Below are 13,714 nucleotides of genomic sequence, written 5' to 3'. Positions count from 1 at the left end.
CCGACAACATTGCCACAAAAAGCCATATCTGCAGACAAGGGGGCACGAGATCCAAGGCTCTCATGAGGGAGGCCCTCAAGTTAGGCCTCTGGGCGGAAAAACATCTTCGGTCGCTCCTAGCCGACCACATCTCGGGGAGCCTCAACGTCCAGGCGGATTGGCTATCTCGAGCAACGATAGACCCAGGAGAGTGGAATCTCCATCAGGACCTGTTCCATCAGATCTGCCTCAGATTCGGCCTACCTATTCTGGATCTCTTCGCGACCAATGCGAACGCCCAACTCCCTCGCTTCTTTTCCAGATTTCCATCCCCGGGAGCGGAAGCAATCAATGCCCTCCGGAGCCCATGGCCGCCAGGCCTACTTTACGCCTTTCCTCCAATTCCAATTCTCCCGGACGTGATTCACAAGGTCCTCACCGAGAGGGCCCGAGTAATCTTAATCGCCCCTCATTGGCCCCGCCGACCCTGGTTCGCGGATCTCCAACAGCTGTCCGTCCAGGACCCCTGGCGACTCCCCGTTTCGGGGGATATGCTGCGGCAGGGGGCCTCATTCCATCCAGACCCGGAGTGGTTCCACCTCACCGCCTGGCTGTTATCAGGAGAGACTTAGAACTGCGTGGTCATGACCCCGATACAGCGGAGGTCATTTTAAAGGCCAGAAGGAGTTCGACCAATCGAATCTACGACCACACGTGGTCCAAGTTTCACCAGTGGTGTATTCAGGAAGGCCTCTCCCCTCTGTGCATTCCCATACACAGAATCATCTCCTTCCTTATGCAAGGCTTCCATAAAGGTCTTTCTACCAGCACCCTCCGGCGTCATCTGGCAGCCATTTCATCTGTCCTAGGGGGCCCCCGCAGACAGCCTCTCCGATCCTTTCCAGAGGTTCAGGAATTTCTCAAGGGCATAGCCAACCTCAGACCTTCCAAGGTCCACAGGTATCCATCTTGGGATTTGCCTCGGGTTCTCCATTCCCTCACGCAGGCTCCATACGAACCCCTAAAATCAGCGTCCCTAAGGTACTTATCCTTTAAGGTAGCATTCCTGGTGGCTATTACCTCTGCTCGACGCATTTCGGAGCTGGCTGCCCTCTCAATCAGGCAGGACCTTTGTCAGTTCCATCAGGACAAGGTAGTCTTGCGACTGGACCCTACCTTCTTACCCAAGGTCAGTTCCATGTTCCACAGAACTCAGGATATTGTCCTACCTTCCTTCTGCCTCCAACGAGACCATCCCTTGGCAATTAGATGGCACACTCTGGATCTTATTAGAGCGCTGAGAATCTATATCCAACGCACAGGACCCTTTCGGAGGTCAGAAGCACTGTTTATAGCCTATCACCCCAGAGTCATGGGGGCCAAAGTGTCTTCAACAGTAATAGGCCGTTGGATCAGAGGGACTATATCTAAGGCCTATGAATCGGCCTCCCTCTCAGTTCCAAGGAACATCACAGCGCATTCCACCAGAAGCGCAGCCACCTCGGCCGCTTGGGCGACTCAAGCCCCGTTGGAGGAGGTCTGCAAAGCAGCCACTTGGGCCTCGCCAAATTCCTTCATCAGGCACTACAAGATTGATGCTTACGCTTCAGCGGACGCTGCCTTTGGCAGAAGGGTACTCCAATCCGTTATCTCACACGATAGCAATCTAATCCCTCCCTAGGGACCATCTATTGGGTATGTCCCATGTGACTGCTGGACCCGCTCCTTCAGTACGGAGAATAGGCGTTGATTGCTTACCTGAACGCCTCTTCTCGTACGGTGAGCGGGTACAGCAGTCACTTCCCGCCCTTGTATGTGTCTTCCTTACCTTTCTATAATCCTTTTTTCCTCTAACAATAAGAGTTGAACACTACAGAGCTTCACAGCTGAGCCTAGTCTATGGATTCGCGAATTCTGGGGAAGGGGCGGATCCGGCAAGCTTTTTTAACACTAGGCTCAGTTCCACCGGATTGGACATGAGCAACCCATGTGACTGCTGTACCCGCTCACCGTACGAGAAGAGGCGTTCAGGTAAGCAATCAACGCCTATTTTCTTTAAGGGTAGTTGACTATTCTTTGCAAGTTTGCTTTTTCAGAAAGTTATAAGGAATGCTTTCTTTGAGGGAAAACTTTGAAAATAGCTATTCAAACATTGGCTAATATTTATTTTTTTACTGGAATGATAGCATGATATAAACCTTTTAAGGCAGTATTTTTCAATCTTGGCAACTTTAAGATGTGCGGCCTTCAATTCCTAGAATTCCCCAGCCAGTCTGGTGGCCTGGGGAATTCTGGGAGTTGAAGTCCACACATCTTAAAATGGCGGAGGTTGAGAAACACTGCCTTGAAGGTTTCTGCCAGGGTTGGGTGGCCTATGTGTCAACATGCTGAATGTTTCTACAATGATGACCATATCATAATAACCAGAAGGTTGCTAAAGGACTGCGGTGTTGGGCAGCCTCAGACGGAACGTAGAAGGCAAACTCCAAATATTATGCCTTGCAGTCAGCCATTTGGGTCAGCAGGGGGCCTGTTTCAAAAGGAAGAGCAGCACATTTTCACATTGTTCCAATAAAACAGCCGAAAAATCTTTTGCGAGTTTTCCAAGATCTCCTGCAGACTCCAAAGGCAACTGAATGATTGGATTTTGTTTGGAATCCCCATCTTCCTGCTTAGTTGAAATGGGAGACATCATGGCAGAAATGCCTGAATTGATTTATATGGGCTTGTATTCCCCCCCCCCCCAGCCACTATTTTACTCTGGAGCATACCTATGAAAGTTACCATATTTTTGGAGTACAGTGATACCTTGTCTTACAAACTTAATTGGTTCCAGGACAAGGTTCTTAAGGTGAAAAGTTTGTAAGACGAAACAATGTTTCCCATAGGAATCAATGGAAAAGCAATTAATGCGTGCAAGCCCAAAACTCACCCTTTTTGCCAGCCGAAGCACCCGTTTTTGCACTGCTGGGATTTCCCTGAGGCTCCCCTCCATGGGAAACCCCATCTCTGGATTTCTGTGTTTTTGCGATGCTGCAGGAGAATCCCAGCAGGGGAATCCCAGCATCGCAAAAATGAGCGCTTCGCTGGCAACAAAAGTCTGGAGGTGGGGTTTCCCAGCGAAGGGATCATCAGTGAAATCGCAGCATCACAAAAACACCGAAGTCCTCAAAACTCCACCTCCGGACCTCTGTGTTTTTGCACTGCTGGGATTTCCTTGAGGCTCCCCTCGCTGGGAAACCCCACTTCCGGATGTCCGTTGCCAGCGAAGCACCCGTTTTTCCATTGCTTGGATTCCCCTGTAGCATCACAAAAACACGGAAGTCTGGAGATGGGGTTTCCCAGCGAAGGGATCATCAGTGAAATCGCAGCATCACAAAAACACCGAAGTCCTCGAAACTCCACCTCCGGACCTCTGTGTTTTTGCACTGCTGGGATTTCCCTGAGGCTCCCCTCACTGGGAAACCCCACTTCCGGACGTCCGTTGCCAGCGAAGCACCCGTTTTTCCATTGCTTGGATTCCCCTGCAGCATCACAAAAACACGGAAGTCTGGAGATGGGGTTTCCCAGCGAAGGGATCATCAGTGAAATCGCAGCATCACAAAAACACCGAAGTCCTCGAAACTCCACCTCCGGACCTCTGTGTTTTTGCACTGCTGGGATTTCCCTGAGGCTCCCCTCACTGGGAAACCCCACTTCCGGACGTCCGTTGCCAGCGAAGCACCCGTTTTTGCATTGCTTGGATTGCATTGCTTGCATTGCTTGGCATCACAAAAACACGGAAGTCTGGAGGTGGGGTTTCCCAGCAGCAGCGGTGGGTTTGTAAGGTGAAAATAGTTTGTAAGATGAGGCAAAAAAATCTTAAACCCCGGGTTTGTATCTTGAAAAGTTTGTATGACGAGGCGTTTGTAAGATGAGGTATCACTGTATAAGACTCACCGGAGTATAAGACGCACCTTAGTTTTTAAGAGAGGAAAATAGGGGGAGGGGAAGGATCAGTCTACCAGATATTCATCTGGCTAGTGTCTTTAGTCTGGTCAGTTTCAGCACATTATTTTATCCCCTGATTAGGGCTTTAAAAAAACCCCTTATTTGGAGAGAGTAACAATGAAAGAGCCTGCAAGCCAGTAACAGCTGGGAACAATCTTAGCACCTGGTTAGAGCTGGAAAGAAATGTATTCTGAGCAAGTAGAGCAATGAAAAAAAAGCCTGCAGAGACTTAGGCCTTGGAAAACATTATTTGCAGAGAGTAACAATGAAAGAGCTTGCAAGCTGGGAAGAGCTGGGAAGATCACAAGCACCTTTTTTAAAAAGCTACATTCAGAGTATAAGATGTACCCCAATTTTCAGCCTCTTTTAGGGAGGAAAAAGTGCATCTTATACTCTGAAAAATACGGTAGTTGAGAGAGGCAGGAAAATGACTTAGCCTAGGCCATGAATTGATCTATATCCATCATAATGTAAAGGAAGAAATGGGGGAAAAAGTACAGTGAACCCTCGAGTTTCGCGTCCTCGAGCATCGCGAAAGGGCTATATCGCTAGTTTTCAACCCGGAAGTAAACTCCACCATCTGCGCATGCGTGCCCTTCCACGCATGCGTAGATGGTGGAGTTTCCCCGCCGGGCAGAGGCTTCCCTGGGTCTTCCCCCTCTTGCCCCGGTAAGACCCCAGCGGCGGCGCGAGCAACGGCGTGGGCTGGCGGGCGGCACGTGCGCGGAAACGCCAGCTCCGCTTCCCAGCTGGGAAGCGGAGCCGGCAACAGCGTGGGCGGACGGGCGGCGCGCGCAAGCTTGGGGACACCCCAACTCCGCTTCCCAGCTGGGAAGCGGAGCTAGGGTGTCCCCCACGCGCGCGCGCGTTGCTGGGGAAAGCGCGCGCGCTTGGGGACACCCTAGCTCCGCTTCCCAGCTGGGAAGCGGAGCTAGGGTGTCCCCACGCGCGTGCGCGTTGCTGGGGAAAGCGCGCGCGCTTGGGGACACCCCACCTCCGCTTCCCAGCTGGGAAGCGGAGCTAGGGTGTCCCCAAGCGCGCGCGCACCCCAGGCGCGAGCAACGGGGTGGGCGGGCGAAGGGCGGGCGGCAGTGGAAGTAAAAACACCATCTGCGCACGCGCAGATGGTGTTTTTACTTCCGCACCGCTACTTCGCGAAAAATCGATCATCGCTTGGGGTCCTGGAACGGAACCCTCGCGATGATCGAGGGACCACTGTATTTCTTTTGTGTGGAAAAGAAAAGTGTAATTGAGTTTGCACACAATGCTTAAACTATAACGTAATTTGTTTAATTGCCTTTTGGTGAGCAGGTGAGGCTGGTAGTAATTTAAACACTATTGTTTATTGTTACATTTGGGATGTACACCTGCATATATGTCATTACTTTAAAAAAGAATTAGAATTAAAAAACAAATTACAATGGAACTGCAGGATGTGTTCCCTTGTGAAGGTAATTTCTTTTCCTGTTGTACTTTCCTAGTACTTCCCTTTGTGATATATTTGGTTAAAATAACTGAGAGACCCCCTTGTGTTTCACAGGGCACCACAAGTTCTGTACTGGAAACATAATTTAGTGCAAATATTTCTGTTCTGAAAACATTTCTCCAAATGATTAAAGTATATTCTTGATTCAGTTTAAAATATCAGTGAGATAAACCTAATCCTATTTTTTAATCCTTTTCCTTTCCATTAAGGTTTGGGTATAATTCAACTTAAAGAAAAAAGCTATTGAAATAAAAATTCAAGACAAAATAGTAATAAGTCAACATACAGTGTTTCTCGGTGGCAAGTTGTTGTCCATTACAAAGTTGTGAGAAAAGGAGAAATTTCCCATGCCATTATGAACTAAAGCTTCTATTCTGGCGCCTTGGAACGTATTTTTACAATCTAACCAATCAGGTGTTTACAGTGGGGGTGTCCCTCTGACCTTCCTGCCAATCAGCTTAAAGCTCTGTTGGGAGAATTGGGGCTAGACTTATGGTTGGGTGTCACCACAGCATGAGGACCTGTATTAAGGGGTCACAGCATTAGAAAGGTTAAGAACCACTGAACTATACCCATATTCTTGGACTTAATCAATTGTGAAACAGCAAATGTGTGTCTTTGTGTGTCTGTGTCTTTCATTGCCAGCAATCCTTTACTGGTTTTGAATGGAGCTTGCAATCTTTCTAAATGGGACTTTTGTTTTATTTACACCTAAAATTTCTTCATTTCAGAAACATAATTGAAAGTGGTTCTGTAACTTGGTGTTCTTCCAGCTTGCAGTTTCCAGAATTCTGCTGTTATAGTTGATAGATTTGGCTATTGTTGGGAAATGAGGTTTTCCCCCCCACCCTTCCCAGTTTAAACGTGATTTCTGCCTCTGAGGCCTCTCGGGCAGCGAAAAGATTAATTAGTTGAAACACATTTTAAGAGCCAAACAATACAATTAATCAATAATAGAACCATTAGAGATGGAGGCTAAAAACCTTGAAGTCCTTAAGTGGAATGAAATGGCTTTCATCAATTTCTGGAAAGGTTGGGAAGGAAACAAACAAATTTCCGGTGGGCTATGTGTGTCTTGGAGAAAGAAAGAGATACGAACAAGATGCCAGTCGTACTTATTTATTTATTTATTTGATTTGTATACCGCCCCTCTCTGTAGACTTGGGGAGGCTAACAACAATGATAAAAACAGCATGTAACAATCCAATAACAAAACAACTAAAAACCCTTATTATAAAACCAAACATACACACAGCATAACTTGTAATGGCGATGGGGGAAGGAATATCTCAACTCCCCGATGCCTGGCGGTATAAGTGAGCCTTGAGTAGTTTACGAAAGACAGGAAGGGTGGGGGCAGTTCTAATCTCCGGGGGGAGTTGGTTCCAGAGGGCCGGGGCCGCCACAGAGAAGGCTCTTCCCCTGGGGCCTGTCAAATGACATTGTTTAGTCGACGGGACCCGGAGAAGGCCAACTCTGTGGGACCTTATCAGTGGCTGGGATTCGTGCGGTAGCAAGCGGTTCCGGAGGTAATCTGGTCCAATGCCATGTAGGGTTTTAAAGGTCATGACCAACACTTTGAATTGTGACCGGAAACTGACCCGCAGCCAATGCAAGCCACAGAAATTTCCACTACCTGCTGAATTTTACTCCTGTTGTAAACCACTTAGAGAGTGCTATGGGGCAGTATATAAGCTTAACAGGTTAATAGAATAGAATTCTTTATTGGCTAAGTGTGATTAGACACACAAAGAATTTGTCTTTGGTGCATATGCTCTCAGTGTACACAAAAGAGAAGATACAGTTGTCAAGAATCATGAAGTACAACATTTAATGATTATAGGGGTCAAATAAGCAATGAGGAAATAATTAATATTAATAAAAATCTTAAGGATACAAGCAACCAGTTACAGTCATAGGTGGGAGGAAATGGGTGATAGGAGTCATGAGAAAAAACTAGCGGTAATAGTAGTGCAAACTTAGTAAATAGTTTGACAGTGTTGAGGGAATTATTTGTTTAGCAGAGTGATGGCGTTTGGGAAAAATCTGTTCTTGTGTCTAGCTGTCTTGGTGTGCGGTGCTCTGTAGCGGCGTTTTGAGGGTAGGAGTTGAAACAGTTTATATCCAGGATGCGAGGGGTCAGTAAATATTTTCACAGCCCTCTTTTTGACTCGTGCTGTAGATGGGTCCTCAACGGAAGGCAGGTTGGCAGCAATTGTTTTGTCTTTGCTATTTATTTTGCTAGGTATTGCTCTTCTTATAGAGGAGAGTGATTTTCCTCCTCTTTCTGCAGCTTACCAGCTTCCAATTTAATTATTGAAAGTGGTATTTCTCAACCTTGGCAACTTTAAGATGTGTGAACTTCAACTCCCAGATTTCCCGGCATGCTGGAAGGAAAAAGCTTTTAAATTGTTGGCATTATTAAACAATAGGAATCTGGGCACGTAAATCGTCCATTGAGCCATGTTTATGAACACGTCTTATGGGCTTTTGGGGTAACAGTACGAATGTCATTGCAGTTCCCTTTTGTCGTTTATTTTTTAATTCCCCAGTTAAAACACTCCCACCCTAGTGCCAACTGGGCCTAGCTGTGATCACCTGGTCTGAGATCAACCTTTGTCAACTAGGTGCTGCCATCTCTTCAGGCACATCTCCTAGCAATGTTTACTGTACAGTGCTACCTCTACTTATGAACTTAATTTGTTTCATGACCAGGTTCTTAAGTAGAAAAGTTTGTAAGAAAAAGCAATTCTCCCCATAGGAATCAATATAAAAGCAAATAATGTGTGTGTTTGGGGAAACCACAGGGAGGGTGGAGGCCCTGTTTCCTCCCAGGAAATTCCTAGAGAGGCCCCACAGAAGCTTCTCCCTCCCTGCCTTTTCTGGCCCTATTTCCTCCCAGGAAATTCCTAGAGAGGCCCACAGAGCCTTTTCCCTGCCTTTTCTGGCCCTATTTCCTCCCAGGAGATTCCTAGAGAGGCCCCACAGAAGTTTCTCCCTGCCTTTTCCGGTTACAGTTTTGGAGGCTCAGGTTTGTAAATGAAAAATGGTTCTTGAGAAGAGGCAAAAAAATCTTGAACACCCGGTTCTTATCTAGAAAAGTTTGTAGGTAGAGGTACCACTGTATCTTGTGGTCCCACCTGTAATATAAGAATTTGGGATAGGAAGAAAATAGGCCAGCCCAGTATTGTCTGGCTGCTCTTTGAAAGCATAAATCAGGGCTATCAAACTCGAGGCCCATGGGCCCGATCCAGATCATGGGGTGCTTAGAATTCCCCCCCTCCCCCCGCCATGGGCCAGCCCTGGAAATGATCATGCAAGAAGGGACAGGGGGAAAAAAAGAGAAAGAGGAAAAACAAAGAAAAAGAAGGGAAGGTGGGAAGAGAGCAAGGAAGGAAAAATAAAGAAAGAGGGGAAGGAAGAAGAAAGAATGAAGAGGGAAGAGGGAAGGAAAAAGAAGAAATGGATGGATAGATGGATGGAAGGAAAGAAGGAAGGAAGAATAGAATAGAATAGAATAGAATAGAATTTTATTGGCCAAGTGTGATTGGATACACAAGGAATTTGTCTTGGTGCATATGCTCTCAACGTACATAAAATAAAATATACATTTGTCAAGAATCATGTGGTACAACACTTAATGATTGTCATAGGGGTCAAATAAGCAATGAAGAAGCAATATTAATAAAAATCTTAGGATATACGCAACAAGTTACAGTCATACAGTCAACATGGGAGGAAATGGGTGATAGGAATGATGAGAAAAACTAGTAGAATAGAAGTGCAGATTTAGTAGAAAGTCTGACAGTGTTGAGGGAATTATTTGTTTAGTAGAGTGATGGCGTTCGGGAAAAAACTGTTCTTTTGTCTAGTTGTCTTGGTGTGCAGTGCTCTGTAGCGACGTTTTGAGGGTAGGAGTTGAAACAATTTGTGTCCAGGATGTGAAGGGTCAGTAAATATTTTACCCGCCCTCTTTTTGACTCGTGCAGTATACAGGTCCTCAATGGAAGGCAGATTGGCAGCAATTGTTTTTTCTGCAATTCTGATTATCCTCTGAAGTCTGTGTCGGTCCTGTTGAGTTGCAGCACCAAACCAGACAGTTATTGAGGTGCAGATGACAGACTCAATGATTCCTCTGTAGAACTGAATCAGCAGCTCCTTGGGCAGTTTGAGCTTCCTGAGCTGGCGCAGAAAGAACATTCTTTGTTGTGCTTTTTTGATGATGTTTTTGATGTTAGGTGACCATTTTAGGTCTTGAGATATGATAGAACCTAGAAATTTGAAGGTCTCTACTGTTGATACTGTGTTGTCTAGTATTGTGAGAGGTGGAAGGGTTTCTCTTAAAGTCTACCACCATTTCTACGGTTTTGAGTGTGTTCAGTTCTAGATTGTTCTGGTCACACCACAAGGATAGTTGTTCAACTTCCCGTCTGTATGCGGATTCATCGTTGTCTCGAATGAGTCCGATCACTGTTGTATCATCTGCAAACTTTAGTAGTTTAACAGATGGATCGTATGAGATGCAGTCATTAGTGTATAGAGAGAAGAGAAGTGGTGAGAGTACACAGCCTTGGGGGGAACCTGTGCTAATTGTACATGTATCTGATGTGATTTTCCCTAGCTTCACCTGCTGCTTCCTATCTGTTAGGAAGCTTGTGATCCACTTACAAGTGTGTTCAGGTACCGCTAGCTGATTTAGTTTGGTTAAGAGAATGTCCGGTACGATGGTATTGAATGCTGAACTGAAGTCCACAAAGAGGACCCTGGCGTAGGTCATTGGAGATTCAAGATGTTTAAGGATGTAGTGTAGAGCCATATTAACAGCATCATCTGTTGATCTATTTGCTCGGTATGCAAATTGCAGGGGGTCTAACAGTGGATCCGTGATGGCTTTCAAATGGAACATCACTAGCCTTTCAAAGGTTTTCATAACTACAGATGTTAGAGCAACTGGTCTGTAATCATTCAGTTCCTTGATGGAGGGCTTCTTCGGCACTGGGATGATAGTCGAGCGTTTGAAGCAGGAAGGAACATAGCACAACTCTAGTGATTTGTTGAAGATTTGGGTGAAGATGGGGGCCAATTGGTCAGCACAGACTTTTAAGCAAGAAGGAGTTATCTTGTCTGGGCCTGGTGCTTTTCCAGGCTTCTGTCTGAGAAATAGATCTTTCACTTCCTTTTCTGTGATCACTAGGGGTTGTAAACACAATGGGATGGGTTCAGTTGTAGAAGATTTAGCTGTTGTTGGTGTGTCTGGGATGGAGGTTGTGCACATAAGTGGTTGAGGTATCTTTTCAAACCTGCAGTAGAACACATTCAGGTCATCTGCCAATTGCTGATCTCCTTCAGCTTGGGAAGGTGGTTTGCTGTAACAGGTGATGTTTTTGAGAGTTTTCCACATGTTTGCTGGTTCATTTGTTGAGAATTGATTCTTTAGCTTTTCAGAGTAGTTCCTTTTTGCTGCTCTGATCTCCCTTGTTAATATATTTCTGGCCTGATTGTACAGCATTCTATCACCTTTTCTGTAGGCTTCCTCTTTGGAATGATGATATTATAATGAGAGTGAGGGAAACCTTAGCATTTGGCCACAACAGGTACCCCCAACACACACACCCTGTTTGGCACATGAATCAAAAATAGTTCACCATCACCGATCTAGGCATACCTGTATACCCCTAGGCAGCTCCCTTGCTACTCGTTCTCCCCAGTAGGGGGAGCCAGTCTCCAAGGATGCGTTAGACCTTGTCCACAGCCAATCAGGACTGAGTCGGAAAGACTGGCTCCCCCCCTGTGAGAATGGGTGTCTCAGGTGAGTATCAATGCCCTGATCTACCTCTGCTTGGCCTTTACCACTTCAGACGTTAGTGCTCAGTAGCATCGTGGCTGGGCAATTCTAGGTGCTGAGGGCCATATCTCTAGAGTTGCTGAGCTTGAGGAACACTGGTTTAAACTTATTTCAATTCGTTTATAAAATACTTAAGTTTCTTTTAAGCAGCAAATAAATCTTGGCGTACTTGTTATCAACGAGCGGAAAGTCAAGTGTTTATCAGTTTAACATAGAAACATAGAAGACTGACGGCAGAAAAAGACCTCATGATCCATCTAGTCTGCCCTTATACTATTTTCTTTATTTTATCTTAGGATGGATATATGTTTATCCCAGGCATGTTTAAATTCAGTGACTGTGGATTTACCAACCACGTCTGCTGGAAGTTTGTTCCAAGGATCTACTACTCTTTCAGTAAAATAATATTTTCTCATGTTGCTTTTGATCTTTCCCCCAACTAACTTCAGATTGTGTCCCCTTGTTCTTGTGTTCACTTTCCTATTAAAAACACTTCCCTCCTGGACCTTATTTAACCCTTTAACATATTTAAATGTTTCAATCATTGTCCCCCCTTTTCCTTCTGTCCTCCAGACTATACAGATTGAGTTCATTAAGTCTTTCCTGATGCTTAAGACCTTCCACCATTCTTGTAGCCCGTCTTTGGCCCGTTCAATTTTGTCAATATCTTTTTGTAGGTGAGGTCTCCAGAACTGAACACAGTATTCCAAATGTGGTCTCACCAGCGCTCTATATAAGGGGATCACAATCTCCCTCTTCCTGCTTGTTATACCTCTAGCTATGCAGCCAAGCATCCTACTTGCTTTTCCTACTGCCCGACCACACTGCTCACCCATTTTGAGACTTTCAGAAATCACTACCCCTAAATCCTTCTTTTCTTTTCTTTGCTCCTAAATATCTCCTCGTTAGAGAGAATTTCATTCAGTTTGCATAACTAAAAATACCATATTTTGAGAATATGCAAATTGGAACACAATTAGTATTTCACGCTCCTTGGAATCTAGCAGTGAAAATATTTGGACATTAAAATATACAGTTGCCTTAAAGAGAACCTCTCTCAAAACATGTTTACACTGGGCAAAATTCTGTTAACATGCATGTAACAGAGAAGATGGATGGAATAAACATAAGGTTGGACAAATCGCGACCGGAAGGGTTCTTTTGAAGTATATCTAGTTTCACCACCTGCAATCCATATGTTGAACATTGTATTCCCAATTGCTTGTATACTGTCGGAAACTGTAGCAGGGTGTCCAGCAAACCTGGAAACAGGGAATTATCAGGGAAATTGGCAGTTCTGGAATTATTAGGGAATTCATGAAAAATATGGAATAAATCAGGGAGGAAACCAAACTATTAAAATGTTTAAAAGTCAGGGGAAAATCATGTTTTAAAAAGACGGATTGCACTGCCTGGCAGAGTCAAGCAAAAATGAGCATAACTGTGGCAACAACTTGCTTCCTCAGCTACCGATATTTCTCCACGGCTTAGCCATTTGGTATGACATCCGCGCCTTAACTAGATCGCAAGTTACAGTGAAATATCAGGGAATTTCAAAATGCTTTCCCCCTGGACACCCTGTAATAGATTCCATGAATGAACTGCTCTGACTATCATATTTGACCTATCCACTGCAAGCAGAAAAGGTTCCTCGCTTCAGAAGTGTTAGATAAACTCTTAAGCAGCTAATCCCATTTTGTGTAATCCCATTTTTGCTAATCCCATCTTTTATCAATATTTTTCATTCCGGTATTTTGGTTACATAGGCTGTGTTTAGGAATGGTAAACCACAATATCCGAGGGACATTATATTTGAAACAGTTTCCTGATACAATTTAAATACAGTGGTACCTCGTGATACGAACCCCTTGTCATATGAACTTTCCGAGATACGAACCCGGGGTTCCGAATTTTTTTGCCTATTCTTCCGAACTTTTTCCATCTTACGAACTCGCCGCCCGAACGCCGAACCCGGAAGTTCGGCAAAAGTTCGGGTTTGGGGTTCGGGTTCGGGAGGACACTGAGAAGACCCCCAGCTGTTTCAAAAGGCGACAGCTGGGCGGCGGCGCCCAGCGGAGTGCCACTTTTGCGGTGTTTTTTTTTCTTACACGCATTAATTCACTTTACATTGTTTCCTATGGGAAACATTGTTTTGTCTTATGAACTTTTCACCTTACAAACCTCCTCCGGGAACCAATTAAGTTCGTAAGACGAGGTATTACTGTACTGTTAGCATCATGAGATATATAAACCTGATGAATGAAAATTTAATTTGTTCTTTTTTTCCCCCCCTTCTCCCCTCCACAACAGGAAGAATCTCGGGTCCTTCGAGTTAAAGTCGTAGCTGGAATCGATCTTGCCAAAAAGGACATCTTCGGAGCCAGGTGTGTATGCTGCGTTGTTGATGTTGTTGT

General features: G+C 45.2%; 1 protein-coding gene across 5 annotated transcripts in view; it reads left to right on the top strand.

Moving 5' to 3' along the window:
* Positions 1 to 13,714, top strand: part of NEDD4L (NEDD4 like E3 ubiquitin protein ligase) — a 441,323-nt gene that overhangs the window by 156,008 nt on the left and 271,601 nt on the right. For all 5 annotated transcript variants that reach the window (XM_070743513.1, XM_070743512.1, XM_070743511.1 and 2 more), the window contains exon 2: positions 13,611 to 13,684. Coding sequence is in view for 2 of the 5 variants with exons in the window: in XM_070743511.1 (XP_070599612.1) it covers positions 13,611 to 13,684 (74 nt within the window). In the remaining 3 variants the exon portion in view is untranslated. The remainder of the gene's footprint in view (positions 1 to 13,610; positions 13,685 to 13,714) is intronic.

Source organism: Erythrolamprus reginae, chromosome 2 (genome assembly GCF_031021105.1).
Source record: "Erythrolamprus reginae isolate rEryReg1 chromosome 2, rEryReg1.hap1, whole genome shotgun sequence".
Classification (NCBI taxonomy): domain Eukaryota; kingdom Metazoa; phylum Chordata; class Lepidosauria; order Squamata; family Dipsadidae; genus Erythrolamprus; species Erythrolamprus reginae.
Note: the sequence above shows the minus strand (reverse complement) of the source record. Positions and strands in the feature narration are given on the sequence as shown.